The sequence below is a fragment of the Oncorhynchus mykiss genome, chromosome 25, assembly GCF_013265735.2.
Source record: "Oncorhynchus mykiss isolate Arlee chromosome 25, USDA_OmykA_1.1, whole genome shotgun sequence".
Lineage (NCBI taxonomy): Eukaryota > Metazoa > Chordata > Actinopteri > Salmoniformes > Salmonidae > Oncorhynchus > Oncorhynchus mykiss.
In genome coordinates, this window is record NC_048589.1 from 8,253,099 (window position 1) to 8,278,222 (window position 25,124).

Sequence of the window (25,124 nt, forward strand, 5' to 3'; positions counted from 1 at the left end):
TAAGAGGTCCCTACTAGGATAAAATGTGCACATACTTCATTTACAATCATAATCATTTATTTTCAAAATTATTAAACACCTTTATGTGGTTTAGTTTCCAAGCCTCTGAATAAAGTCAAGTGTGCACAGTACTCATAAAGGCAGTCTTATCGGGTTTTGGTTGTATATGTTTTTGTCAGTCTGGAGGAGAAAGAGGTGTAGGCAGTGGCACATGAGATAACGTGCCATGTTTTGTGAGGTACTGTACTGCCTCAAAAAGTAAGTTAAACCCAAGATAAAAAATAAATATAAAGTGAAAAACGAACAGAAAAGGCACAAAACCTAAGTGAAACAAGCAATTTCACATTAGGGCCCATGCATTTGCAGAGCAAAAGAGACAGGCAAAGACTAATGGAAATACACCAATCTTCAAGATTAAAGTAACAAGAATGTGTATGAATATGGCTACTAACTAACTAATGTATATGGATAGCAGCGCAAAATGATGTAATTTATTATGTAATTCCATAACCACACAAACGACCAACTTTTGTCTGCACTACAAAAGGTTAGTGCTATCCGGAATCCTTGAGATGTGCCTACCCTTATCTCACTCTTTGACCATTTTAAATTTCATAATTAATCGGCTAATGTCAGAGTTGGGACCTCCTATGGATTCCAGATTGCAGGGACCGCAGTCCAAATCACCGCCATCATCAGTCTCATCTGCGCATGCCCAACCGAACCGGCATGAGCGCATAATTGAATATTTGACGTCATCAATACGAGAAACAGACGGCTCTGGTGGTCAAAAACAAGAAAAAGCTGACGTTCGCTGCCTTTCAAGATGGTAACGTTAGGCAGCAAGTTATATCTTCGTCTAAATGTATAACTTAGCTAGCTAAGGACATCCAAACAGATAACGTTATAAGATAGTGAAAACAAAAGTCAACGTTACACGGGCGTCGGAGTGATAAGAGGAGGGTAACTTTTCCCGGAAAGGTGAAGGGAATTTGTTTTAATTTGGTTGGTTAACGCTAGCTAGCTAGCGTGATAAGTTAGCTAACAGTAGCAATACTCCTTCCTGGACTTGTCGAAGTTGCAAAGCTAGCTGAAAAGCCATCAGGATAAGCTCTTTCTTAGCTAGCTAACGAACGTTAGAAAGCCATTTTCTTTTGTGTTTCGCATTAGCCACACCGTTCCTCGTTCGGTCTTTGTAGACCCTCCTAAGTTCAAATCATGGCGTGTGGAGCGACCCTGAAAAGGACCATGGATTTTGATCCATTGATGAGTCCGACGTCCCCTAAAAGAAGAAGATGTATTCCGGTGTCCCCATCATCATCACCACGGAAATACCTTCGCATGGAGCCGTCACCATTTGGAGAAGTGTCATCCAGACTATCAGCTGGTAAGTACTATACCGGATAAACCCAAACTCATATCAGACATCTATAGCAAGATGGGCAGTGGGAAATCTTGCTGCACGTTAAAGGTCCAATGCAGCAGTAGTTTTTAATCAAAATATAAAATAATTTATGGGTAATTAAGTACCGTACTGTGATTTTTATTTAAAACAATGGTCAAAAAGAAATTGCTGGTAGGCCAAAACTCAATTCCACCAAAACAGGCTGAAATTTCAGGTGGTCTTTTAAAACAGCTCTTACGCTAGAAGGGCATTTTTCACAATATTATTTCAACCTCAGTGTGGAAATATAAAACACAGGAAAATCACGTTAATGGCACGGGGCCTTTTAAGGTAGCATGTTCTTTTCCCAAGATCATTCTAGGTGTTAGCCAATAGCTACTTGTGTTATTGCAGCAGCTACAGTGCATTCAGAAAGTATTCAGACACCTTGACTTTTTCCACATTTTGTTACATTACAGCCTTACTCTAAAATTGATTAAATATTTTTTCTCTCACCAATCTACAAAGTACCCCATAATGACAATCAATTTACCAATTGATTGGTAAATTCAATTGATTGGACATGATTTGGAAAGGCACACACCCGTCTATATAAGGTCCAACAGATGACAGTGCATGTCAGAGCAAAAACCAAGCCATGAAGTCGAAGGAATTGTCTGTAGATCTCCGAGGCAGGATTGTGTCAGGCACAGATCTGGGGAAGGGTACCAAAAAATGTCTGCAGCATTGAAGGTCCCCAAGAACACAGCGGCCTCCATTCTTAAATGGAAGAATTTTGGAACCACCAAGACTCTTCCTAGAGCTGACCGCCCAGCCAAACTGAGCAATCGCGGGAGAAGGACCTTGGTCAGGGAGGTGACCAAGAACCCAATGGTCACTCTGACAGAGCTCCAGAGTTCCTCTGTGGAGATGGGAGAACCTTCCAGAAGAACAACCATCTTTGCAGCACTTCTCCAATCAGGCGTTTATGGTAGAGTAACTAGGTGGAAGCTTCTCCTCAATAAAAAGGCACATGACAGCCCGCTTGGAGTTTACCAAAAGGCTAAAGGACTCTGACCTTGAAAAAATAAGATTCTCTGGTCTGATGAAACCAAGATTGAACTCTTTGGCCTAAATGCCAAGCGTCACATCTGGAGGAAACCTGGCAACATCCCTACGGTGAAGCATGGTGGTGGCAGCATTATGCTGTGGGGATATTTTTTAGCGGCAGGGACAGGAAGACTATTCAGGATCGAGGCAAAGATTAGCACAGCAAAGGATAGAGAGATCCTTAATGAAAACCTGCTCCAGAGTGCTCAGGACCTTAGGCTAGAGAGAAGGTTCACCTTCCAACAGGACAACGATCCTAAGCACACAGCCAAGACAACATAGGAGTGGCTTCGGGACAAGTCTCTGAATGCCCTTGAGTGGCCCAGCCAGAGCCCGGACTTGACCCCATCGAACATATCTGGAGAGACCTGAAAATAGCTGTGAGCAATGCTCCACATCCAACCTGACTGAGCTTGAGAATGGGAGAATGGGAGAAACTCCCTAAATACAGTTGTGCCAAGCTTGTAGCATCATACCCAAGAAGACTCAAGGCTGTAATCTCTGCCAAAGGTGCTTCAACAAAGTACTGAGTAAAGGGTCTGAATACTTATGTAAATGTGAAAGAGTGTAGGTTGAGGAGGGGGGAAACAATTTAATCCATCTTAGAATGAGGCTGTAACAAACAAAATATGGGCAAAGTCAAGGGGTCTGAATACTTTCCGAATGCACTGTATCTTGAAAAAAGATCAGTGTTTTCAAACCCAGAGGCGCAACATCGTGATACTTACGGGAACGCATTGCGAAGCAAACTATTATGGAGTGAGAGACCTGCCAAAAGGTTGAACGTAGGTATTGTTAGATCACAAGAAAATGTATATGTAAATTGTTAGGATCGTAAGAAAAGCCATGCGTGAAACATGAAACGTAAAATTTCATCTGTGAACATACAAACACCATGTTATGATTACGGACTAACATTTTAGGCTTGAACCAATCTTGTTGCAATCCTTACGAACAATAATACCTTTTGAGTTTTGTCAGTTTCATATCACCAACACAAAGAAACGCACACCAAATGGCCTGTGAGGAGTGCTACGTGAACAAGCATAACACAGCATCATTTTTATTTATTTTTTTAAGTCAAGGAAACCGGAAAGAGGTATCCAGCATGTTTAAGTCTCCATTCTCTATTACTCTTTAGTTAAGTTTACTTCACATTAGGTACTTAATGTAATGGATTTGTTTGCCAGCGCAAGTGTAGATAGCACTAGCTCTGTTATGCCTACACCTAGCGTACTGAAACTTCACTGTTGTATCTCTAAAGCATGGGCATATCTCTGGGTGAAGTGACGTGGACATCCTCATCCATGCACCTTATCAAATAAGACTAATTCAATATTGCACCATTCCATTCTCTGGGCTCTGTCTGCAATCATAACCAGTAGTCTCTACCAGGAATAATGAAACACAGAACAATAATAGATCACTCAATCTTGCCAAAGCATACTCTGTACAATGGGTTAATATGAATGTAAAATAATTTGACATGATTTATATGAACCGGGTCATGAACATATGGACTGTGAAATGAATAATGGAGAGGTTAAACGTAGGCTAAGTCTGGCATAAGCTTATTCCCACACTTTACAGTAACTCTGTTGCAATGGTCTTAAGTAGTCTCCATATAGGCTATTCCCTCCATCGTGACACTGCTGGCCAGTTGAAGAGCTTGTGCAGCACCATGCGACTTTGGAAAAGCACCCCTTAGCCTCAGAAGATGCCCTTCTGGAGGCATGCAGCTATAGTTGTTACACCCTAATGTAGGCCTATTTGCCTACTAGCCAAATAAAGTGATGAGCATGCATGATGCGTGCAACTCGTCATTTGAACATTGAATTCATCCTTCATTCAGTTCAGTCAGTATGCCTTCCATTCAGTAATTTGTTGCAATAGGAACTAAATCAAAGAATAGAGCATTCTTATCCATGTATTTATTGAAATCTATGTATTATCATTTTAATAATTAAATGCTTAATTTAGTCCTATCCAAATAAAATAAAAAAGCCTAAATTACAATGCCTAAAAGTTGAAGGTCTATCATTTTGGGTACGGGTGTCTTGCGGAATAATGAGAACTGTGTTTTATACCTGTTTTTATTATAGGGCTCCCCTTTAAAAGAGACCCTAGCTCCCAGGCCTCTAAATATAGCATCTAAATCATTTTTAAACAAAATAGTTGCTGATAGCTTAAACAGATCTGGCAATAAGAATAGGCTACAGATAGTCTTTGGGACCCCTTGGCTATTTCGCTGAGGACAGGTTATAGCCAAGACTTGAGCAATATTTTGTTTCATCTCATTTATTGACATGGATATAGCCTCTGCATGATGGGGTTGTGCAACGTAAATGTCTAAAACAAGCCTACATACAGAGTGGAATTCTTTAAAACAATAGTCAAAATGCCTAATAAAAGGCCTACAGTCCGTACTCCAAAATACTGGAAAAAGTGTGATTCATTAGGTTACATGATCACCACAGTAGCCCCACGCGGCTATAAAAATAAATGATGCACTTATATGGCGATTAAATAACACAACAGCATGGCATATTTAGATAGCGGAATAGACCTAGCCTAAATCATATTTACTTCTGTCTTCATCATTCTCACACAAGTCAAAGGCCCAAGCCAATACTACACCATCTACTGGTATAAAGTCGTTATTGAATGCAGATCTAAAACAAGGTGACGTGATGACGTATTTCTGCGCATGAGCTTTGCTAGCGAACATCATCTTGACATCGCTGACAAGTGTGATCAGGGATTTCTATTGGAGAAGCAGTTTCTGCATATCTTCATACTGTACTGTCTTTGTTAACATGTTGTCGGCCATAAGGATTGCACTGCAGTGCAAGGCCTCCATTAGATTTGACAAGTTGTTTGACCAACGTTCTATCTTATTCTAGAGCAAATTCTGAACAACATCAAGCAGGAGTACAAACGCATTCAGAAGAGAAAGCACATAGATGGAGTTTACCAACAGACAGAGGGTTGCTACTCGCCAGAGTCTCCACCCCATCTTAGTGGATCCAGTATGCCAGGTTTGTTATGAGCTTATAGTGTACTATTAGCCTAAACCCTGGTGAGTGGAGGAGATCCACAATACTAAAGGAACTAGACCCCCAACATGCAAATGACCTAATTGCTTTACTTGTGTCCTCTGCAGGCACATCTGCTGGAGGTTCTTCTCCATCAAAGAAAGAACAGCCCTTATTTACTCTTAGACAAGTTGGAATGATTTGTGAACGTCTACTGAAGGAGCGTGAAGACAAAGTGCGGGAGGAATATGAGGAGACCATGACTTCCAAGTTGGCAGGTGTGGACAGTCAAACACAATTCAGAAAGTGCACCATGTGATTTTTAGTTACAGTCAAATTAAACCCCTCCCTTTTCTCCCACATTTCTATTACAGAACAATATGACACTTTTGTGAAGTTTACACATGACCAGTTGATGCGAAGATTTGGAGAGCAACCTGCAAGCTGTGAGTATTGTTTTGCCCATTTTTATATTTAATTATCAGTGCATGTACCATTCCATTGCTGAATGTGAGAAGGCAACTGTGACTCCTGAATGGAAAACTCTAAAAGGTTATGCTAATATGGCTGGTTTTCTGCTTTTATCTATTCATTTCCAGATGTTTCCTGAGAGACCGACTTTGCCAGGCGACCTTCTCTTGCTGGAAGTTAGAGTTTAAATCTTTGGAAATCCCTGCAAGTGATTGGTTTAATGAAACGTCTTACTGTGCCATATTTCTCCTTTGGGCAAAGGTTTATCTAAGCCGTTGTCAGTGGTAATCTCTCTCACGTAAGCAACTAGGTGCTTCCTAATGTAATTAAATGGACCCCCTCTACCAGTGGCCTACATTTCTCCTGCTGTACCTGTATCGATAAGTTGTCACTCTCTTACTTTTATAAAGACATCTGGCATTCCAGACTTTATTCACTGTTGTATTTCTTTGTTACACATGTATATATGATAAAGGAATGTAGACAAAGGTTTGCTGGTCAATCTATTAGCAAGTGGAAGGTACGGTTTGGAGAAGATAATTTGCAATGCCCCAGAGCCTTTTTTAATGGACTTTACAAAGACTAACTTCAATTCATTAGATTTCTTCTGCTTTCAAAATGTTATTTATTTCATTGACTGTTTTGCTTTCAAACCTATGTACTTAGTAGAAAAACCAAACAATAAAATGTTAAGTTTCATGTCGTCACAACAGGGTAATGCTTTAATTAACTGAAGTACTAATATTTCAATTGTAAATAGCTAATAATGTAATCAAGTAGATATACCGATATCAGGTTCTGTCAACACAGTCGCTTGTGTTCCACCACAGCTTCCTGCCTCCACTATGGAGTGACCAAGTCAAAGGCACTTTCAATCTCATTCCACGGAGGGCCGAGTGTCTACAGGATTCTGTACCACCCTTGCACTTGATCGGTGAATTAAGGTCACTAATTAGTAGGAATTCCCCTCACCTGGTTGTCTAGGTCTTAATTGGAAAAACCAAAACCCCACACACTCGGCCCTCCGTGTAAGTATTGACTGAATGTTCATCCCAGTTGCACTTCATCTAGCCCTCAAGTGGTAGAATGATCTTGTTTCGTCACCTGTTTACAACCACTACATGAAGACCCATCTGTTCATTACATATGAATGCACCCCTTAAACTTGTTAACATGGCTGCTTTTATAATTTTTGTGATACTGCTACTTGATGACAAAATATTTTATAATATTGCATATACACACTTCTCTTTGAGTGTGTTTGTTAATGGAGTAAACTGTAAACATGTGTGCATTTTCCACACATCTTAAGAATACACTGGAGCAAATCATGATAAAACAATTGACACATGCATACTATACAACACAAGCTCAGAGACTGTGAAACAGCAGCCTCCGCAGGTCAGACTTCTGCCCTGGTGGATTTTACGAATCCCCGGAACTCTAGCTCAGAAACAGCCTGGATAAAAAATAAAAAAAAACCTGGTTGCCTTTGGCAGGAGGCTGAAACTTGGACGCAAGTGAATCTTCCAGCAAGACAATAACCCTAAGCACACATCGAAGTCCAAAGAAATAGTTAATTGACCACAAAAATCAACATTTTGCTATGGCCATCTGGTTCGCCACACTTGAACCCCATTGACAACCTGTGGTTTGAATTCAAGAGGGCTGTCTTTTCTGAGCAATTGTATTAGTATAATAATATTTTCAAAATTGCATACAACATAGCTCACTCAGTATTTGTGCTAATTCATTTTCTACAGTCTTGTTGCTCAACTTTATCAAGGGTGCCAATAATTTGACCTGACTGTATATCTAGGCTATGGGAAAGGAAAGAGACTGCAGTAGGACATGTGGTATGAAAATCAATATTCAAAATACATCACGAGCAAGCATTTTAAAACTTCCAACAGTTAAAGGATACCGTTTGAGTTCATCCACTTTGCCATAGTCAGCATCCTTGCCCTCTGCAGCCGAGACCACTGTAGCATAAGCCTGCAAAATACATACAAATTCACTCAATGCAATATGTAAAGTGCTCTTGTTCAGTAAAGAATACCAACAAGTGTTTGATTCTTTATAAAAACCTACCTCCTGCCAGTGATACAGGTTGATGAGCCTCCCACACTCCATATGGAGTTTGTACACAATGCAGATGTCAGGAGCAGCATTTGAAATTGTCCCGTCCTCGGTCCGCAGGTTTTCATTCTGAACCACACAACATTAGCATCAGTATCAGCTGCTGTTGTAGCTTTAACACTTAAAGTTTGGGCTGATACTCAGTTGTCTAAAGATACTGTCTTACCTCCTTTCCTTTTCCTTCATCTGCACTGAAAGAATTGTGAATAGGTGACCGACCGTAAGCCCACTGATAGTAGTCCACCAAATTGCTTACACCCATCAAGTCTTTCCAGATTAGGGAGAGGATATGAGGAAAGGAGTTTACTAGACACTATTGAGACAAAGCCTCTCAGTGGTAAGTTGTTTACCTTCAGGTAAAGGTAGGGGTTGCTGAGGGCAGTCTGGATGGCGTGGGGTCTCAGGACAGCAGAGGAGCTTTAGTAGCACACATACTGGGATTCGGGTAGGGGCACTACTGTACATATTAGAAGTGTATTCAAATCGGTCTTTCTTTTCCATTACAAAAATGTTACCTTTTGCAGTTGGAACAGGTCTGTTTTCTTCTGGAGGCCTTTCCTTGGAGAAGAGATTATCTCCCCAGCTGCACCCGCTGCAGCAGCAACATCTGATAGGGTCGAAGCAATCAAAAAGTACATTTCACCACCATAGAAATATAATTAAAAAGTCTGCTATTTTAATGCGTCAGAGATCCAAATAAAAATGGTAAAGCAAAACCCTCATCGCTACTTTCTGTCCGACTGGTCAACTTTGGCAAGTAAATCCTCCAGTTGGAGCAGTGCAGCGCTCATTTTCTTGCTCTTGCCAGGTTTTAGGATCTCAGCGCACTTTTGCAGTGCTGCTACAAGTTCATCTTTGGCCATCATCCTGGGGTGAAACGTAGAGTGTTGTCAAAAGAAAGGAGAGCAAACAAACTGAACTTTCTTATCTTAGCAGGTAACCGAGTACATGGCAACTTGTATAGAACTTTGAAATAAGTTTCGTAAGGCAATGTTTGTGCTTTATATCGACGTTAAACAACGATTTTGGAATCAATCATTACCTCAGCTGCATGGCAGACACATGCTCTTCATTCTCCCACACATTCTTCTCCAGACAGGAGAATGTGCAGTTCCCTTATCTGAAAATCGAGGCATATGTGGAACATGCGAGACAGTTGGTGCCATGCTCTACAATTACATTCCTAACATGAGGTATTATTTCAATGGCAACCTTGATAAACAACATGTTCAAACCTGTTTCCCCAGAGGGTATTTAGGTAGAGAAGACGTTAGAACGTGGAGAGGCATTGAGACAAAGCACTCAATATTTACCTTCACATGGTCATCTCTGGTCAACAGCTCCATTTGCTCCTGGGGAGCCTGCTATGTACCTGGGGGAAAGGGTGCGAGGTAAACAAGCATCACAACAAGTTTTAAACAGACAAAACACACAACATTTAAATAATGTTACTCAACCATCATATGGGTAGAAGTGTGTGTGTGTTGGAGACTTGTGGGCCTGCGTGTGCGTATGTGTGTGAGACAGTCACCTCATGAAGGATGACAGCTGTCAGTGGCGTGGCCCAGGGCCGCCGCCTCCTTACAGCACAGCACGCTCAGAGGCTGGCTGTGGAAGTGCTCCAGCAGAGCCAACTGGTAAGGGGGCCCCATGTTCAACACACACGTACACACAAACCTGAGATCAAGCAATGCAAAATATAAATTCACAGGAATAATCCAAAATAATACATCCAGTGGGGTCAGGATCACCTTGAGACACAGACGGGAAAGCAATACACACACTAAAGTCTGAATTCTAACTTGGGAAAGACGTGTAACAAAACAAAAATAAAAAAATAATGTCATCAATGGGGATCAAGAGTGAAAATGTGCGTTGATCTCTAGTTGGTATTCAACTTCACCTTTAGAACCCTATTGGGTTTAGGAATAGGGCACAGAGGAGCATGATCACTGTGTCCAATACAACTACATCAAAGTGAATGGATGGATCCGTGGTAGCTACAGACTACCTTGTCAATTCAATTAAATTTGCTTTATTGGCATGATGTAACAATGTACATATTGCCAAAGCTTATTTTGGATATTTACAATATAAAATAAAAATAAGAATCAAAATTGTCAAAGGGACAACAATAACCAAGTGTCAAAATAACCATACATTCAACAATAACAATAAGCATACAGTAGAGTACATGTGCAGGTTTGTCTATGACAGTGGTCAGGTGCAGGGTGCAGGACAGGGACTGGAAGAGCTCAATGCACAGCAGAAAGGATATGGACTGGGGTAGCATGTGCTGATTGGTGCTGCGAGACGTGGTGATGCCAAAGACGAACATCAGAGAAAACTGCTCCACGTACCGACTTGTCGCAGAGAACGGGGAGATTATATAGCACGTCACGCATGGGCATTTTTAACATATAGCTAGAGGTACCCTCACACAAGTACAAGTGCATTTTCCCCATTCAATCAATCTAACAGAGACAGAGGTCAGGGATCATGCTTTTCTCCCCCCCTGCAGATGGTGAGGTCTTGCAGCACTCTAGGGTTGAAAGCCTCTAGGTCTATGAAGATCACTAAAATGGGAGGATACTGTTGCATGTCTTTGCCAAAAGAAGTACACTTTTTGCCTGGGGTGCCAGACAAATTATTAGGACCAAACAAATTATTTGTGCACATAAGACTCATGATCTGTAATGAGCATTTACACAATGTAGAGATAGTAAGGTCAAAATCTATAAGATGTGACTGTTTTACATAAAAGCCTTACATTAGTCCTTGATTGTGTGCAGTAGCTTCGTACCTTTGTCACAGTCTATCTATCCTACCCTGCCTTTCTAAGGTCTTCGAAAGCCAAGTTAACAAAACAGATCACCGACCATTTCGAATCCCACCATACCTTCTCCGCTACGCAATCTGTTTTCTGAGCTGGTCATGGGTGCACCTCAGCCACGCTCAAGGTCCTAAATAATATCATAACCGCCATCGATAAAAGACAATACTGTGCAGCCGTATTCATCGACCTGGCCAAGGCTTTTGACTCTGTCAATCACCACATTCTTATCGGCAGACACAACAGCCTTGGTTTCTCAAATGACTGCCTCGCCTGGTTCACCAACTACTTCTCAGATAGAGTTCAGTGTGTCAAATCGGAGGGCCAGTTGTCGGGACCTCAGGAAGTCTCTATGGTGGTGCCACAGGGTTCAATTCTCGGGCCGACTCTTTTCTCTGTATACATCAATGATGTCGCTCTTGCTGCTGGTGATTCTCTGGTCCACCTCTACGCAGACGACACCATTCTGTATACATCTGGCCTTTTTTGGACACTGTGTTAACTAACCTCCAGACGAGCTTCAATGCCATACAACTCTCCTTCCGTGGCCTCCAACTGCTCTTAAATGCAAGTAAAACTAAATGCATGCTCTTCAACCAATTGCTGCCTGCACCTGCCCGCCCGTCTAGCATCACTACTCTGGATGGGTCTGACTTAGAATATGTGGACAACTACAAATACCTAGGTGTCTGGTTAGACTGTAAACTCTCCTTCCAGACTCACATTAAGCATCTCCAATCCTAAATTAAATCTAGAATCAGCTTCCTATTTCGCAACAAAGCATCCTTCACTCATGCTGCCAAACATACCCTCATAAAACTGACTATCCTACTGATCCTTGACTTTGGCGATGTCATTTACAAAATAGCCTCCAACACTCTACTCAGCAGACTGGATGTAATCTATTACAGGGCCATCCATTTTGTCACCAAAGCCCCATATACTACCCACCACTGCAACCTGTATGCTCTCGTTGGCTGGCCCTCGCTTCATATTCATTGCCAAACCCACTGGCTCCAGGTAATTTATACATTTTTGCTAGGTAAAGCACCGCCTTATCTCAGCTCACTGGTCACCATAGCAGCACCCACCCATAGTGTGCTCCAGAAGATATATTTCACTGGTCACCCCCAAAAGCCAATTCCTCCATTGCCCGCCTTCCCTTCCAGTTCTCTGCTGCCAATGACTGGAACAAACTGAAAAACAATCACTGAAGCTGGAGACTCAAATCTCCCTCACTAACTTTAAGCATCAGCTGTCAGAGCAGCTTACAGATCATTGCATCTGTACATAGCCCATCCAACTACCTCATCCCCATACTGTTATTTATTTTTGCTACTTTGCACCCCTGTATCTCTACTTGCACATTCATCTTCTGCACATCTATCACTCCAGTGTTTAATTGCTAAATTGTAATTACTTCACCACTACGGCCTATTTATTGCCTTTACCTCCCTAATCTTACCGCACTTGCACACACTGTATATAGACTTTTTTATTGTGTTATTGACTGCACGTTTGTTTATTCCATGTGTAACTCTGTGTTGTTGTTTGTGTCGCCCTGCTTTGCTTTATCTTGGCCAGGTCGCAGTTGTAAATGAGAACTTGTTCTCAACTGGCCTACCTGGTTAAATAAAGGTGGGGGAAAAAGTAATGTACCAGTCACAGAGGGTGCCAGAGGGTGCCAAGGGAGCAGTGCACCCTCTTCTGGTTAACATATGTACTGTGTTGCTTAGGCTCTTCCTTCTCTTCAACATCCACTGACACACAAGCACTCAGTCTCACTAGAACCCTATGCATCAGGTGCTTGAAGATTTGAGTGAGGTAGTATCCACGTGTCATAATAAAAAAAATGGCATGCAGATACTTATTTACATGAAAGTATAAATAAATTAAATCTACCCAATTACCAACCTCAAATAGCAGTTGTACAAATTCCCTTGTTGACTAATAATAGAAATAAGAGTTGTTTCTCAAGTACCACATACATGGGACTGACCTGCACACTCTTTGGCTTGTATGGAGACAACAAAAAGGAGTCACCGACTGCTGCAGCTGGTTAGAGGAGCTCTGGAAGGTAATTTCATGATTTGGCACATTCACTCTTACACAGTAAGAAGAGAAGAGACATACAGTTACTTGGTTAATCTCTATCCCATGGACAACATATCAAAATACACAAATTTAGGCATATGGCATGAGCCCTGGTCATGCCAAAGACTTTTGCGTGTGCACCCTCTCTCTAACATGCCACGCACTAGGGCAGCTGTAGGAATCTCATTGGCTCTCATACCTCTTGCCCAGTCATCCGTGCCCCGCTGGAAAGTGGAGTCACTCTTTCTGATAAACTCCAATAGGCTGTCTAAGATGATCCTGTTCAGCTCATCCTGCAGAACCTGTAAAGACGAAACAATGTACATTTCCATGCCTGATAACGGAACTTTTCTGTGAGGTGAAACGTTCACAACGTTACAGATAGAAATGTAATAAATAGAGCCGACACAATTCCCTATTCTGCATGACATGTATAGGCTCTCACCTCGGTGTCTGCCTTCATTGTAGGTTCTCACCTGGGTGTCTGCCTTCATTTTCCCCAATAATGTTTGCTATTCTCCGTGTCCTCATTGCCATGAGCGAAATAATCCTCTGGAGAAAACATGCGCGCGCGATCAATACAAAATGGCACTGGCAGAATATTCCGGTTTCACAAAACAAAGTACACGTATTATTCAATTACTGTGTTTATAATCTATAAAATCACTCACCCACAGTTGGCCTCTTCTTTCTCTTTTTGGCACTGGGCTTGAACACAAAGCAACCCTATCCATGCGGGGGATATACACATGATGACATGATCATTGTTACTTCAGTGGGCTGACAACAAGCAATAATTTAAACAAGTTTTGTGGCTAGATACCTAGAATTTTGTTATGGTCGTTTTGCCGAGCTAAAGTTAGTAAACCAGCTGACATACGTGGGAAAGATGTAACGTTATTTGCCACGATGATGTACTAATTCACCACTCCCAACAGGAAACCTCAATAAAACCAATGGACTCATTAGCCTACCTTTGAAACCGAAGAAGTTGTCAAAATGTGACTGTCCCAGACAGACTATGATCAGTAAAATGTTTTATTATTTGACAGATTGTACGGCGCACTTCAGTAGTCATGGTGGTGGGGAACGACAAACGGCCAGACTAATCTAATATCAATTCTCCCGTTTTAAAAAAAATCATTTCACTGATTTTTTTTCAAATTAATTCGTGTTTTTGTTTTTAACAGTTCTCTCCGATTTTGTATTCGTTCCCTCATTACATTTTTTTTATTCCCTCAATTTTAATAATCTGCATGTTTTTCCATTCATTGTGTATGCAACCCTAAACCAGAAACATGCTGCTGATGGAACCATGGTCTGGAATCGATTAAAACAGGCAAATGATTTCTAATGTCTTATGTAGCTAGCTGTCTTGCTCTTTCGCGGTGTAGGAATTTAAGCAATTGATAGCTATTTGCTTTGTTGCTATGACAATACGTTCACCTGTAACGCTATACTAGCTGATAGCCAGGCTAGGATACGTAGCTAGCTAGCTTTTGATAGATATCCAACCAGTCTGCCCCCTCCATCCTCCGGAGTATAGGCTAGCAAGAGATGGAGCAGAACCAGGAATTGCTGCGCTTTGAGAGATCGAGGGTTTGATGAGGATCTGTTACAGACCTTCATCAATGAAAAGGTGGCCTACGTGATAGCTAACTTTTAGGGGTTTCATAACAAAATAGTTATAGCGCAGGGATGAGAGCGCACCATCATTGACATTTGCACCTGTTAACACCGAAGCCTCCAGTCCTAGAAATGATTCCTTTCTGCCTCTGACAATTAAACAATCAAACTCATCAAACCGTTTGCCTGATGCCATGTTTTACTGGAAGATTAAATTATGTCACTAAGCAAGCACATTTAGCGTAGTTCCGGGAGGAAAAAGTTGCGTTCTGTGCATGGTTGAGCTCTGTATTTACAATTCAGCAATATAATAATGTAGTTGACAGTACGGTAAGGAGCAGGCAAAATAAACTTTCCAGTGACCTGAACCATTGTCATGTCAGTGTTATTTCATGGTGTAATCTCAATTATCCAGCAGATGGCGCTGTTCATGTTGTACATATATCATGAATCCGAGTTTGCGCATTGTGTCTAGTTTGCGTCGTAAACATGCATAATTCAGTTATGACAGCTAGCGAGGGTCCTGACTTTTCAGGTTATTGAAATTGCTAAACTTAAAAGTGTACTTAAGGTCACCGTTCATAGAGCTACACAGATCCAGTCTGGAGTAGACTCATGCAAACTATAAAGTCAGCCATAGTTCTGAAAAGGGAGTAAAACAGGCAGTAAAGAGTTTGTCTCAATATATTACAATACTATACAAACAATGAATTCATAGGCTATTATAACCAAAAGTAGTAATGAAATGATAGCCTATCAACAAACAAAATGACTAATAAATGCAGTTCAAAGTGTCAAAGAAAAGTGTCTCGTCAAAACAACATTCTATTCAGATCAATAAACTGCATCAGAGGAATGTTGTCATGTGTATATATATATATATATATATATATAAATCCATAAATAACTAATGAGCTTCACAAAAGAAAATTGATATTCAAGCCACTAAAGGCTGTCATGTTACTGCAAGGCTACTATCGGTGCACATAACAGCTTCCCGGAAATACAATCAATGACAGATAAATCAACAAATAAATCTTGGTTTATGATGAATTTAAATAAAATATAGAATGCCTACTTATTAAAGGAAGTTAAAGACGCATGCATGACAAACAAATCAAACTCAACCAAATAATGTGGAAATGACATTTGGGGAACCATGGTCAACTCTTTGGTGCTGGAAGGACAGCGCCGCTGCCTTGCCAGATATACAGTGCATTCGCAAAGTATTCAGACTCCTTCGCTTTTCCCACATTGTTACGTTATTGCCTTATTCTAAATAGTCCCCCCCCCCCCCCCTCAATCTACACACAATACCCCATAAAGTCCCCCCCCCCCCCCCACCAAAAAAATTGAATAAACATTTCCGTAAGTATTCAGACTCTTCTCTCAGTACTTTGTTGAAGCATCTTTGGCTGCGATTACAGCCTCAAGTCTTCTTGGGTATGACACTACAAGCTTGGCACGCCTGTATTTGGGGAGTTTCTCCCATTCTTCTTTGCAGATCCTCTCAAGCTCTGTCACATTGGATGGGGAGCGTCGCTGCACAGCTATTTTCAGGTCTCTCCAGAGATGTTCAATCGGGTTCAAGTCAAGGCTCTGGCTGGGTCACTCAATGAAATTCAGAGACTTGTCCCGAAGCCACTCCTGCGTTGTCTTGGCTGTGTGCTTAGGGTCGTTGTCCTGTTGGAAGGTGAACCTTCGCCCCAAGTCTGAGGTCCTGAGCGCTCTGGAGCAGGTTTTCATCAAGGATCTCTGTACTTTGCTCCGTTCATCTTTCCCTCGAGTCTCCCAGTCCCTGCCACTGAAAAACATCCCCACAGCATGATGCTGCAAACACCATGCTTCACCGTAGGGATGGTGCCAGATTTCCTCCAGATGTGATGCTTGGCATTCAGGCCAAACAGTTCAATCTTGGTTTCATCAGACCAGAGAAATCTTGTTTATCATGGTCAGAGTCCTTTAGGTGCCTTTTACTGAGGAGTGGCTTCCATCTGGCCACTATCACAAAGGCCTGATTTGGTGGAGTGCTGCAGAGATGGTTGTCCTTCTGGAGGTTACTCCCATCTCCACAGAGGAGCTCTGTCAGATTGACCATCAGGTTCTTGGTCACCTCCTGTGGGACCTTATATACACAGGTGTGTGCTTTTCCAAATCATGTCCAATCAATTAAATTTACTACAGGTGGACTCCAATCACGTTGTAGAAACTTCTCAAAGATGACCAATGGAAACAGGATGCACCTGAGCTCAATTTCGAGTCTCACAACATTAAAAAAAAAACTGTTTTCGCATTGTCATTATGGGGTATTGTGTGTAGATTGAGGAACAAAATGTATTTAATACATTTTAGAATAAGGCTGTAACGTAACAAAAAGTGGAAAAAGTCGAGGGGTTCGAATTCTTTCCAAATGCCCTGTATAATTCAACCCGCTTTTGGGCAGTGGATAGTTGGGGCACAGTTTGTCACAACATTTTGGGACTTATATATAAATAAATAAATAAAAACAATGCCTCATGAGCTTAGTTCAACAGTCATCCCCCCATCAGAACCCAAATTTGATTTAGTTTTTATTTTGGATGGTCAGTCCTTGCATCCATAGCTCTGTGTATGAATTTGAGAGTTGTTACATTACACCAGGCCCATTCCTCAGCTTTTTACCAAAAGAGGCAGGGTTGGCTGCTTTCTTATCATTTCAATTAAGGATTCTTGCTTTAATTGAGCTATGTATTCATCCATCCACTATAACCATCCATCAAATCAAGTTAATTACACTAAGTTGTAACTACTTTCTTTTGTTTTCAGATTTACTGCAGTGCCGTCAAGGTCATGATGGATGCCGAACTCGCAAAATACGTGCCCAGATTTGGTGATCGTATTGCCATAAGGCAGTACTGCAAAAGAGAAGTGGCCGCTCTCCAGGGATCCAGTGTGTTCAAAACTGCAGATCCGTTTTTTAATTGTTCCATAAGCCTAAAGAAAAGTCATAAGTAGCCTGCAAAACTTTGTGGAAACTCCAACGCTAAGACAACAGAACGTTTTTTCAAAATTGGATGGCTGGAACAAGTTGGAGTCGACTCATTCTGCCAAGTTAGAGAGAAGAAAAAGGTGGTGGGACAAGACAATTAAAGGCACCAAAGATGGTCACTAAGGCACTTATTTCCAAATGGAAAAAGAAAACTCAATGATTTGGAATTTAACATGCAAGACTTTACTAAGGGAGCGCTAGACCCATCTACTTCATTGGTTGAACAATACGAACTCAGAAAAGAAAACATTTTAAGTCTATATCTTTCCAGCAGATGAAACTTGGCAGCTGCCTCCATCTCCAAAGAGAAGAATAACAGAACCAAGTACAGCAGAATCAAATGTTTATCAGTAACGTAACCTTTTGATTACCCAAACTCAGTAATGTAATCTGATTCCATTCAGTTACTTTTAGATTACTTTCCCCTTAAGAGGCATTAGAAGAAAACAAAAATGTATGTTAACAATTGAACGACATCTATTGCAGGATAAATCTGTTAAAGTTTACAGTGGCCATAAATGGATGTTACATTTTATGGGGTGGTTATGTAGGCTTCTTCTAACCCATAGCTTTCTAGTACATATACGATTAAATTATTTTTACATTAAAAACCAAAGTCTATCAAAATTCCAGTAATTCCAAGTCCTATGGATTTTTTTATCAGCATGAATTAGATTGATCAATAAAAGCCCCACTTACTCCATAGGCTTGGATCCGCGCTATGCAGCTGTTGCAAGAGCACATTTTTCACTGGCTGTCCACTGGTTTCAAAAACAATGATTGATAGGCAGCTTAAACTTCTTGAATTCAACCATTTAGATTTGTGAACAGCTATCCACAGCAACCACAATCCATAAGGCGCAAATAGCTAAATGAGAGAGCAGCAGTGTGATTCACTTCACATCAATGCGCTATGTAGATATAAATAATAAGTGATATCCGTATCGCCGTAGACTACGCCACTGCTGCCATCCTTACCTCCAAGCATTTATTCAAGGTGAATAATCTTTGGATGCTGCACCATGGGAAGACAGCTTGGACTGTAGCCTACAAAAAATGTATATTCCTGCCCTTTACCCACGATCCATTAAGCACATTTGGTATCATCATTAGTGGTCTCTGACTTGTGGTCAGACTCGTTCAGGTGGAACAAACTTCAACTTGAGCCTTTTTTCAATGCTCATTTGCATGTCATTGAGAAAGCAAAGAATTGTCAAAGATTTTTTTCCGCTAACATCCTTAATAAATTTAAAAGTAATCCTCGAAGTAATCTAGTTTTTCAAAAGTATCTGTAAACTGATTACAATATTAAATGCTGGTAATGTAACGGATTACAGTTACCGTTTTTTGTAATCCCTTACATGTAACCCATTACTCCCCACCCCTGACAGAGTCAAAATGCATGGAGGGGGGGGGGGGGGGGTACGGACACATTTCCAAAGTGTGGGTGATGGACATCATTTTCATGTCAGACATTTTCTCTCACACACACAAATGAACTTGCTCAAATCAATCATGTAGAACTAGGGGTTGAATTGTCAAAAGTTACCAAGGAGGATGGTAGTTAGGTTATTGGGGAGCGGTATACATGTGTCGGTCTTGTTCCACCAGGCTACCTCACCCAACCCCCCACCAAACGATATGTTCAACAACTACATTCACAATGTTATGTTTTACACGTTCTTAAAACAGGTGCAGATGTCCTTGTTTTGAGACCAAGAGTGACTTTGGAAGAAGCCCCCAAGACTGCTGAAGAACACACACATGCTGTACACAGTGTCGGCGTTGTCAGTGTCGCTTCGACATTAGGACCTGGCCACTGTCAAGCTGGCCCTGATGATTGCAAACAGTGGCAAAACAGTTCTAAGTGATTACGCAGCCATATATTTCATATAATAGAAGTATGTATTTAAAGTTTTACTTGCAGTGTAATCTCAGATCCAAAAACCAAATGTAACAAACTTAAGCAAATGTTTAATAAAATATATATATTTTTTTTAAGTGCAGAAATGGCTGTAGTTGAAGTAGATGATTAGTTCATTGACCACCCCTCGCAAAGCCTCAAACACTCTCCACAGGCCCTCCCATTCCCTAAAGTCCCTCCATGTCAAGTACCACAAGAAAAATAAGTGTCATTGCAAGACCGAGTTTGGGAATCCCCGGCCTAGAGCATTAAAACATGTAGGCTCCCCACAGGTCTTCAGACAACGTTCAATTCATGCAGTTAAGAGTAAATGGCTGAAAATGGTGCCCCATAGAGGGGAAATAACTTTCAAATGACCAAAAACAATCAAAACAACATTCTAGTATTTTGTCACATTTCGTTTTAGGAAGTCACCAGTGGTGGAAAAAGTAACTAATTGTCGTACTTGAGTAAAAGTAAAAAGATAACTTCATAGAAAATGACAAAAGTGAGTGACCCAGTAAAATACTACTTGAGTAAGAAAGTCAAAAAGTATTTGGTTTTAAATATACTTAAGTATCAAAATTAAATGCAATTGCTAAAATATACTTATGTATTAAATGTAAAGGTATAAATCATGTCAAATTCCTAATATTAAGCAAACCGGATAATGCAAAAACAAGTTTAGACATTTTTGCTAATGTATTAAAAAAACACTGAAATACCTTATTTACGTAAGTACTCAGATCCTTTGCTATGAGACACAGAATTGAGCTGAGATGCAACCTGTTTCCATTGATCATGTTTCTACAAGTTGGAGTCCACCTGTGGTAAATTCAATTGACTGGACATGATTTGGAAAGGCACACACCTGTCTATATAAAAGGTCCCACAGTTGAAAAAAACCAAGCCATGAGGTTGAAGGAATTGTCCGTAGAGCTCCGACACAGGATCGTGTCTAGGTACAGATCTGGGGAAGTGTACCAAAATATTTCTGCAGCATCGAAGGTCGACAAGAACGGTGGCCTCCATCATTCTTAAATGGAAGACGTTTTGAACCACCAATAATCTTCCTAGAGCTGGTCTCCCGGCCAAACTGAGCAATCAAGGTCAGGGAGGTAACCAAGAACTTGATGGTCACTGACAGAGCTCCTCTGTGGAGATGAAACCTTCCAGAAGGATAATCATCTATGCAGCACTCCACCAATCAGGTCTTAATGGTAGAGTGGCCAGATGGAACCACTCCTCAGTAAAAAGGCACAACAGCCCGCTTGGAGTTTGCCAAAAGGCACCTAAAGGGCTCTGACCATGAAAAACAAGATTCTCTGGTCTGATGAAACCAAGATTGAACTCTTTGGCCTGAATACCAAGCGTCACATCTAGAGAAAACCTGGCACCATCCCTAGGGTGAGGCATGGTGGTGGCAGCATTTTGCTGCGGGGATGTTTTTCAGCAGTCAAGATCGAAGCAAAGATGAACGGAGCAAAGTACTTGGAGATTCTTGATGTAAACCTGCTCCAGAGCGCTCAGGAACTCAGACTTGGGGCGAAGGTTCACCTTCCAACAGGACAACGACCCTAAGCACACAGCCAAGACAACGCAGGAGTGGCTTCGGGACGAGTCTCAATGTCCTTGAGTGGATCTGCCAGAGCCTGGACTCAAACCCAATCTAACATCTCTGGAGAGACATGAAAATAGCTGTGCAGCAGCACAACCCATCCAACATGACAGAGCTTGAGAGGATCTGCAGAGAAGAATGGGAGAAACTCCCCAAATACAGGCGTTCCAAGCTTGTAACGTCATACCATGGAAGACTCAATGCTGTAATCGCTGCCAAAAGGTGCTTCAACAAAGTACTGAGTAAAGGGTCTGAATACTTATGTAAATGTGATATTTATATATTTTTTATTAAAACATTTCTAAAAACCTAATTCCTGCTTTGTCATAGTGTAATGTGTATAGATTGATGAAGACTTTTTTAATCAATTTTAGATTAAGGCTGTAATGTAACAAAATATGGGAAAAGACAAGGGGTCTGAATACTTTCCGAAGGCACTGTAGCTAAAGTTAGTTACTTATTGTGTATTTATTTGTTGTATTATTTTTCTATTTCTAAAATGTTTCTCTCTGCAATAGTGGTAAGGGCCAGTAAGTATGTAAGCATAGTCTACACCTCTTAAGACCCATTTGACAAATAACATTGTATTTGGTTTGACAGTGGTTCAATCAATGGAGTTCTATTCTGCTACTTGTAGGCTACTGTCTAATAATTTCTCTCAATATATTTCATGATGTGTATGTAACCTAACATGCGCAATGTTGTGCCAAATCAGTGATTTAGTCCATTTTTATTGTGTAGGCATAGTAATAAGCCACCTCAATATTTGCAGCCGTAGGTGTTAATATCGCTCTTGGAGCTGATCCGTCATCAGTATTGTGAAATAATTATAAAAGTTAAGGTAAGATTTGAATGGAGAAAGCTGATCTGAGAGCAGTGCTCACTTTCTTTCGATCCTATTAGTATCGACACATGCCCCAACATCTCACTAAGCGAGCGTTCTCTCTTCGTGGTGTTTTGGGAAATGCATCTTTGGCCATTGTTGGAAAGATGCATGTTTAAACACTTGTCAGCCTAAGTTCCATCGCTATCGGGAAACAGGGCCCTGGACATATATTTTGCCAACACATGGCTCACCTTTGTTCAACCAGCTAAACCAGATTGGGAGTTAGTCTATTAGCTAGAAAAAGGTATGCTAGAGTTATTACTTCCTCTTCCAACTATGTACCAAGTCCATTCATTTGAAAATGTTCCTTACTTCTCCTTGCCATTATCATTCATCTGATAAGACAAATTAATATTTTTTTGGGGGGGGGTTTACATGATTGGGGTCCCTAGGTCTGTCTCGGCAGGGTTCCATGGCAAGAAAAAGGCCCCTGTGTCATGTATTGTCATGTTGTGTCTTTCTGTCCTTTCCTTTCACCCTGTCTCCCTCTGCTGGTCGTATTAGGTTACCTTTTCTCCCCCGCTTTCCCCCAGCTGTTCCTTGTCTCCTCTTGACTACCTCGTCACCCCTTCTCCCACCTGTTCCCGTTTTCCCTCTGATTAGGTCCCTATATCTCTCTCTGTTTTTGTTCCTGTCCTTGTCGGATTCTTGTTTGTTGTGTTTCATGCCTGAGCCAGACTATCGTCATGTTTGCTGTAACCTTGTCCTGTCCTGTCGGAATCTGCCGGTCTATCTGAGCCTACCTATGTTTGGTTATTAAAGAAGCTCTGTTTAAGTTAGTTCGCTTTTGGGTCCTCATTCACTCACCGTAACAGAAGAATCCGACCAAGAATGGACCCAGCGACTTCGGATCCTCTCCACTCAGCTGTCGAGATCCAGGGAGCGATGCTAGGCAGACACGAGCAGGAATTGTCTGCTGCTCGACATGCCGTTGAGACCCTGGCCACCCAAGTCTCCAACCTCACAGAACAGGTTCATCATCTCCGCCTCGATCCACCGGCCACTTCCAGGGCTTTCGAATCTCCGGAGCCCAGAATCAATAACCCGCCGTGTTACTCTGGGGAGCCCACTGAATGCCGCTCGTTCCTCACCCAGTGTGATATTGTGTTTTCTCTCCAGCCCAACACTTACTCCAGGAGCACTGCTCGTGTCGCCTACGTCATATCTCTCCTTATTGGACGGGCTCGTGAGTGGGGCACGGCAATCTGGGAGGCAAGGGCTGAGTGTACTAACCAGTATCAGGACTTTAAGGAGGAGATGATACGGGTTTTTGATCAATCTGTTTTTGGGGAGGAGGCTTCCAGGGCCCTGTCTTCCCTATGTCAAGGTAATCGATCCATAACAGACTACTCTATTGAGTTTCGCACTCTTGCTGCCTCCAGTGGCTGGAACGAGCCGGCTTTGCTCGCTCGTTTTCTGGAGGGTCTCCGCGCAGAGGTAAAGGATGAGATTCTCTCCCGGGAGGTCCCTTCCAGCGTGGATTCCCTGATTGAACTCGCTATTCGCATTGAGCGACGGGTTGATCTTCGTCACCGAGCTCGTGGAAAGGAGCTCGCGTTCTCCGTTGCCCCCCTCTCCGCATCACTACCATCTTCCTCTGCCGGCTCGGGAGCTGAGCCTATGCAGCTGGGAGGTATCCGCATCTCGACTAAGGAGAGGGAACGGAGAATCACCAACCGCCTCTGTCTCTATTGCGGTTCTGCTGGTCATTTTGTCACTTCATGTCCAGTAAAAGCCAGAGCTCATCAGTAAGCGGAGGGCTACTGGTGAGCGCTACTACTCCTGTCTCTCCTTCAAGATCCTGCACTACCTTGTCGGTCCATCTACGCTGGACCGGTTCGTCAGCTTCCTGCAGTGCCTTAATAGACTCTGGGGCGGAGGGCTGTTTTATGGACGAGACCTGGGCTCGGGAACATGACATTCCTCTCAGACAGTTAAGGGAGTCCACGGCCTTGTTCGCCCTGGATGGTAGTCCTCTCCCCAGGATTCAGCGTGAGACGCTACCTTTAACCCTCACTGTTTCTGGTAATCATAGCGAAACCATTTCTTTTTTGATTTTTCGTTCACCTTTTACACCTGTTGTTTTGGGCCATCCCTGGCTAGTTTGTCATAATCCTTCCATTAATTGGTCTAGTAATTCTATCCTCTCCTGGAACGTCTCTTGTCATGTGAAATGTTTGTCTGCTATCCCTCCTGTTTCCTCTGTCTCTTCTTCACAGGAGGAGCCTGGTGATTTGACAGGGGTGCCGGAGGAATATCACGATCTGCGCACGGTGTTCAGTCGGTCCAGGGCCACCTCTCTTCCTCCACACCGGTCGTATGATTGTAGTATTGATCTCCTTCCGGGAACCACTCCCCCCCGGGGTAGACTATACTCTCTGTCGGCTCCCGAACGTAAGGCTCTCGAGGATTATTTGTCTGTAGCTCTTGACGCCGGTACCATAGTCCCCTCCTCCTCTCCCGCCGGAGCGGGGTTTTTTTTTGTCAAGAAGAAGGACGGGTCTCTGCGCCCCTGCATAGATTATCGAGGGCTGAATGACATAACAGTTAAGAATCGTTATCCGCTTCCTCTTATGTCTTCAGCCTTCGAGATCCTGCAGGGAGCCAGGTTTTTCACTAAGTTGGACCTTCGTAACGCTTACCATCTCGTGCGCATCAGGGAGGGGGACGAGTGGAAGACGGCGTTTAACACTCCGTTAGGGCACTTTGAATACCGGGTTCTTCCTTTCGGCCTCGCTAACGCTCCAGCTGTCTTTCAGGCATTAGTCAATGATGTCCTGAGAGACATGCTGAACATCTTTGTTTTCGTTTACCTTGACGATATCCTGATTTTTTCACCGTCACTCCAGATTCATCTTCAGCACGTTCGACGTGTCCTCCAGCGCCTTTTAGAGAATTGTCTTTTTGTGAAGGCTGAGAAGTGCACTTTTCATGCCTCCTCCGTCACATTTCTCGGTTCTGTTATTTCCGCTGAAGGCATTAAGATGGATCCCGCTA

At 42.1% G+C, this 25,124-nt stretch overlaps 1 protein-coding gene and 1 pseudogene across 2 annotated transcripts; one reads left to right on the plus strand and one right to left on the minus strand.

Moving 5' to 3' along the window:
• Positions 1-741: 741 nt before the first annotated feature.
• cf166 (CF166 protein) lies at positions 742-6,705 on the plus strand. 2 transcript variants are annotated; one of them, XM_021582992.2, is made up of 5 exons: positions 742-1,387; positions 5,398-5,532; positions 5,658-5,807; positions 5,904-5,975; positions 6,129-6,705. In XM_021582992.2, exons 1-5 carry the CDS (start codon positions 1,219-1,221, stop codon positions 6,137-6,139), a joined length of 537 nt encoding a protein of 178 aa, XP_021438667.2. In that variant the 5' UTR covers positions 742-1,218; the 3' UTR covers positions 6,140-6,705.
• LOC110505302 lies at positions 5,665-14,158 on the minus strand (annotated as a pseudogene).
• Positions 14,159-25,124: the final 10,966 nt, after the last annotated feature.